Source organism: Scardinius erythrophthalmus (genome assembly GCF_964197995.2).
Source record: "Scardinius erythrophthalmus genome assembly, chromosome: 7".
In the NCBI taxonomy this organism is placed as follows: domain Eukaryota; kingdom Metazoa; phylum Chordata; class Actinopteri; order Cypriniformes; family Leuciscidae; genus Scardinius; species Scardinius erythrophthalmus.
Window position 1 is genome coordinate 44,470,733 of NC_138227.1, and position 6,000 is coordinate 44,476,732.

Below are 6,000 nucleotides of genomic sequence, written 5' to 3' on the forward strand. Positions count from 1 at the left end.
AGCGACCGATGCTGTTACGTACATGTGCTACGCTGTTATGTTGCCCCGTTTCCTTCAGTGCAACTGACTATTCTGTACTAACTCGTATACTCACAGTTCTAGCTACGGCTACGACTGTGTTTGTGTACTTCTGAGGTGCTATGCTATTATGGAAGGCTATTATCTAACTGCGTATATTCACAGTTGTTGTCGCTACGGCCACTGGCACTGTGTTTATGTACATTCAGTTGTGTTAATTTGCACTTCTGTACATCGGCTTTAGAACATTGGCTATGTTCTACAAGGGAGTGTCAGTTTCCTCGTGACCCCCTTACTGGCCTATCATCCCCGGTTCACGGACCTGAGAGAGTTATGGGGCTCCCCCATGACTATCCCCCTCAGATGATTGGCACCCCAGCCCCAAGCTGTGGAACCTTCTTGTGTGTCCGCTGCTGGGTCCTTAGTTGAGCTAGACACTTCACACTAATAAGTGCTGAGAGATCTCCTTGAGAATGACCTTCCACCTGCTCTCGCCCCAGCGAAGCACTTGGAGACCTACGCTCATTCTACGTGAATGATGTTGCATTGTCTCGGACCTAGTGACTGCAGCGTCACTCTCCGTCCGATACCAAGCTGCGTTCCAGTCGCTTACACCGTTCAGAGCACAGATTGATCCCTGCCCGCCTTCTGCTGAGCCGTCAGCCTCACATGATGCTGATACTCAGAGTGCTGTTGGCCCTGTAAGGGCTTTGCGGATGTACGTGGACCACTAGGCAGCAGTCTGACTAGCTGTTTGTGTGCTTGGTGGATGGTACTAGGGACTGAGACTTTCTCACTGAATTCGACGCTTTTCAATCTGGCTTAATGCCCACGGGATTTAGGTATGCTGGCTGTCTTCTCAGAACACGTTCGCCAGGGTTTCAAGTTTTAGGCACTGCCTATAGCGTCGTGGGTTTGGTGAGTTTTATTAATGTACTCATGAACTGTTACCACCAGCTGTACAGTAGTCTGCATTATGCAGAGTTACCATTGCTGCTAACTCTGTGTTATGACTATAATGTATATAATGACTATACATAGCTGTTTCCGCATTACGCAGTAGTTTTCTATGTTCTGTTAACTCTGTGTATGGCTATAAGGTTATGCAGCTGTCACCGCTATTGCCGTTGACACTGTGTTAACTCTTATGCTGAGTGCTTATGGTGTTGTGCTGCCCTGTCCAGTGCAGCCTTCGCTTCATTGCATTGGATATGCAACTGGGTAGGTCGGAACAGACGTTCGGAACGAAGTATAGTCTAGTTTCGCCTATCAGTTCGAGTGCTCCTAGCGGCGCTGCTGGCTTAGAACTGTTGTCTCTCGTGGGAGTGTAGCTTGACCCCGTTCAGGGCTTATCTTCACTGCGCTCACGGCGGGATTCTATACAGTTCCCATATACGTCAGTGACGTAATGTCGAAGTGACCGCCTTGAAAGGGAACGTCTCCGGTTACTATCGTAACCTCGGTTCCCTGAGAGGCGGGAACGAGACATTACGTCAGCCGCCGTGCTCGCCGTTTGATCAGCTGTGCTAGCGTTCAGTCTTGATTCTGACGTTATTGCCGCGCCCATGCTATTTATACTGCCCGCGGTCCGGTCAGCATTTGCATGTTTCGCGTCAATTGGCCAGCTGTCTCGAGCTGGCGTTAGCCTATAAGATTTCAGTGAAAATGAGGAGGAAGGGAGTTCCCATATACGTCAGTGACGTAATGTCTCGTTCCCGCCTCTCAGGGAACCGAGGTTACGATAGTAACCAGAGACGTTTTCACTACTTTCAGGTGATATTAGTCTCTAAAATCACACGAATAATACACACAACTGTTCTTGACACTTCTCTTACTTGTAATTGATACGCTTCTGTTGAATATTTACTTTTATAGACATGGTTTTGTGTCTTCGGAAAAAGTCTGTTAGCATCTAGCTAAGTTAACGTTAACTCGTTTGAGCTTTTGTTTATGAAAGTTTGGCCTTTTAATCACCTCTTATGTGTATATGAGAGGTTTTGTAAAGGTTTTCCTTGGAAGTGAGGTCATTTATTTTACACAAAGTAAACATAAACGTATTTAATCGGGGACGTCACTTACATGGAGTGAGAAAATTGGTTGAAACTAAGTTAGCTCAATGGTAACCTAAACAAATATTGATAAAAAAAATGTTCTGTGATTTCAGCAGCAACAAAATAACGCATAACAGAGGAAAAGCTCCACGACTTCAACATTTCTGAAGAAAGCTGCTGCCGGAGAAGTAGGAAATACAGGTAGGAAATCCCAAACTAAAGAATTAATTATTGATTTTAGGAAACAAAAATCTTCCCCTCACTATCATTGATGGCCAACCTATTGAGATAGTACAAGAATACAAGTACCATGGCACAATAATTGATAGTAAGCTATGTTTTGAATCACACACTGATGCTGTTTGTGCCAAAGCCCAGCAGCGAATGTATTTTTACCGTAGACTGAGGAATTTTAACATTGACCCCACTTTGATGAGAATGTTTTATTCTTGTTTTTTAATTGAGTCTGTTTTAACCTTCTGTTTTATCTGCTGGTTTGGTTCCTTGTCTACAAAAAAAAAACAAAAAACGATTAGAGAGTATTGTTAGGACGTGTAGCAAGACTGCAGGCATTAACTTCCCCCCTCTCTCACACATTTACTCCAGCAGAGTGGCAAAGAAGGCACTATCTATTGCAGCTGACCCTAGTCATCCTTTGTCCTGCCAGTTCAAGCTACTTCCCTCATGCCCAGATGCAGGTCAAATAGATTCAGAAACTCTCTTATCCCGACTTCTGTCTCGATTTTAAACAATTTGTCAGAACTGTTTTAATGTATTTCTTTACTAGTGTGTTTTAGAGACTGTGAGTATTCTATATTATGCTGTATTGTTGTGTGTGTGCGCGACGACGCCGACGGTAAGTTACCAGGGTTGTCTCTCTGCCACATACAAAGGCCAGAGTAAAACATTTTAATATTCCGTTTTTTTGCCACTTTTTGTACTTTGTAGATAGATCAGCTATGCCACCCAAGAAGAAGAAAGGGGACATACGAAGCTTTTTCATAAAGCAGAGTGTAAGTAGGCAAAATAACTAGCCACACAAATAAACTAGCAGTAGTAGTGACTGACCAGGCTTTCAAATGCAGATTCTACTGTGGAAAATAGTATTGGTGATAGTATGTGTTACCCAGGATGTTGCTACAGTTAAACCTAGCAGCAGCAATCTTTCAACTAAGGTTAAGAGTATTGATTAGGCTGTGCAGCACAGCACTGATAGACTCATAGAAGTCGCGCTATCATGATAGAATGCTACGTTAGCAAGTCACTGAATGTTAATTAGCTGACCTTAACTTAGAATCTTGCAGTCAACATAAACAGTGGATCTGAGACATTTTTCGTTTCTACATTCTATTTATGTAATGTATTTGTGAGTGAGTGTAGCCTAAGAATTTAATATTTAAGAATAGAATATATCAATAGAATTTGATATAGAATAGTATACAATTTTAGTATTAATGGAATACTGTAATCATGGATAATAATAATAATAATAATAACAATAGATAATAATAATGGATTTGTTGTGTTGAATGCATACTATGATACGTGTGTATTTTATTCATTTGTTCATTATTTAATTACATATAGAAAACTCAGACATCTTGTGAAGATGTCACAGAGCATGTTGAGGAAGAAGTAGCTGGACCTATACAGTTATACTAGCTCTTTAGGGACAGTATACAGGATGGTGTATTGGGGTCAGGATACAATATAATGAGATGAAGTAGATTCACTTCTGTATTGTGATATTCTGTATTGCCAACAGTCTGAAATCGCCATTAAAGCACTGGTATCTTACAACAAAAGAATTCCAGGGGGAAGGGGATGGGGGATGTCCCCACCAAAGCTGAGGCCAAACCTACGCCCTTGGTCATTAATATTGTGTTTAATTTGTTCTGTGTCCTAGGGATATGCCACTGCAGCTGACCTTGAGAGTTCACTCTCTATACCTCCTCATCTGATGCTTCTTGGTAAGTTGGTTTTAGATAGGACAGTTGGCTTTAGTGTTGTATGTAGTGAATTCAATGGTATCAAACTAAACTGTATTCAAAATGAAAACTAAAAAGAAATTTGACAGTTAAAACATTTCTGTTTCAGGAGAAACGGGAAGCCGCTTCCAGCGCTGGATGCTCAGCCTTAGGGGCCAAATCGTTTGCAAAGGGGATCCAGTCCACCTTTGTGACAGGGCTGGCGTCTTTTTTCCCCTGTTTTTACATATTTAACCAACAGTACCAAGCCTATGTGTAACATTTTTATGTGACCAGGAGTCACAGTGTATATCCTTGGATTGAGTCTTTTTAGCTGAATTTTAGCAGTTCAGGGAACATTAAATGTTGAGGTTTAGGGCCATATCTTGCACCGACGCAGTACAAAGCCAAATGCAAGTGTCTTTGCTAGTTTAAGACAGACGCAGTTGTTATTTTCCGTCCTGCGACCACGGATGTCAGCAATGAACATGATATACAGTATATTTCTGTGATTGGTCTGATCCATGTGTGCCTACATTTGTAAGTATTTACCTTTCAGTGTTTGTATTAAAATAAAAAAAAAAGTTATTTTCAACACTGAACTATTCGTTTTCTTTCACTTAAGTGTTATCTGATGGATTATGCCTATTTTTGTATTAACTCAAGCTAGAATATGTCTATAACAATCAGTGGAACACGTTACTATGCTAAAAATAATTAACAATATTTAATGGAAACAAAATAAACGGTGATTTAACAGGAAAATAATGGTAACAAATGCTGACAGTTGTTTCCTGTTTTTTTCTGTGATTCACAGTAAATTCCTGTTGAAAAACATTATGGGGAGTGCACTGTAAAAAAAAACATTAACATGAATAAGTTTAATTTACAACCCACAGATGTCAAAATTACCCTGTAACTACACTGCACAAGAACATATTTTGCCAGAAATGTGATAAAAACTTTTATATACAACAGACGTACAATTTTTGCCTGGAATATATTAACAGAATAAGTACCTGTTAGTTTTAAAATAATTACATTATAAATAATTTGCTTGTATGTCTGCTTGTTACCCCTTTATTACCCAAAACTTAATTATTGTTCCCTTACACGGAAGTACACTATAATTACAGAAACGTACACCGTAATTTTGGTTTACTTACGCAGTTGTTTGCGGGTCGTAATATAAAATGTTAACAAAATCATCTAGCCTGTACCTCTCACCATATCAACAGACTACCTGAGATGGGATGATGTAGTCAGCCACATCCCAGATCTGTTCACCGAGCTCGCTGGTGTTTGTTAGAGCAATGCCTTTCACTTTGGTTGTGACAGAGCTGAGGATGTCGTCGGTGGTCTGGTGTTCTTGACGCAGAATCACATACCTGTAACAGAATCACATACAAGTAAAAAAGTATAAAAAAGTAAACATTACTATTGTATGCTGAAGTTCTGTGAAATTAACTGTGTGAATATCATTTGTTTACAAATCATTAGATACACTGCAAATTGATGACGCTGAATTTTCTACGGTTGCAACTTACATTAAAATAAATAGAATCGCTGACATCTGATATAGGCGATACAATATTCCGATTTTATGGGATTTTACCACTAGTATTTGTGGTGTAGAGTATTGACAAAAAAGGCTCTTCAAAAACTTCATCATTGTGATTTAGGCTGCTTCATATAGTTGAGATTCAATTCTCTCGCGTTCTCTTCTCTTTCTGTTTGAGAAAGAGGTCTGAATTTTGTAGGCGTGTACTAATAAGACTGCAGAGACACACTGAGAGTGAAGTAGGGGAGAGAGGGTAAAATCTCTGCGTGGCAGGGGGAGCTGCCACTCCACCTGTCACTCAACCCGTCACCGCTAGAGGCAGCTGCCACTCGACCAGTCACCGTTAAATGCGCCTGCCACTCGACCAGTCACGGATATGTGCCTGTCACCGCGCCTGCCACTC

General features: G+C 40.8%; 1 protein-coding gene across 1 annotated transcript in view; it reads right to left on the reverse strand.

Moving 5' to 3' along the window:
* LOC308693633 (P2X purinoceptor 4a-like) overlaps positions 1–5,768 on the reverse strand; it is a 54,041-nt gene extending 48,273 nt beyond the window's left edge. The window contains exons 1-2 of the mRNA XM_081370692.1: positions 5,584–5,768; positions 5,280–5,424 (exon numbers count right to left, since the gene is read on the reverse strand). Coding sequence (XP_081226818.1) covers positions 5,280–5,424; positions 5,584–5,708 — 270 coding nt within the window. The 5' untranslated portion in view covers positions 5,709–5,768. The remainder of the gene's footprint in view (positions 1–5,279; positions 5,425–5,583) is intronic.
* Between the last annotated feature and the right edge of the window lie 232 nt (positions 5,769–6,000).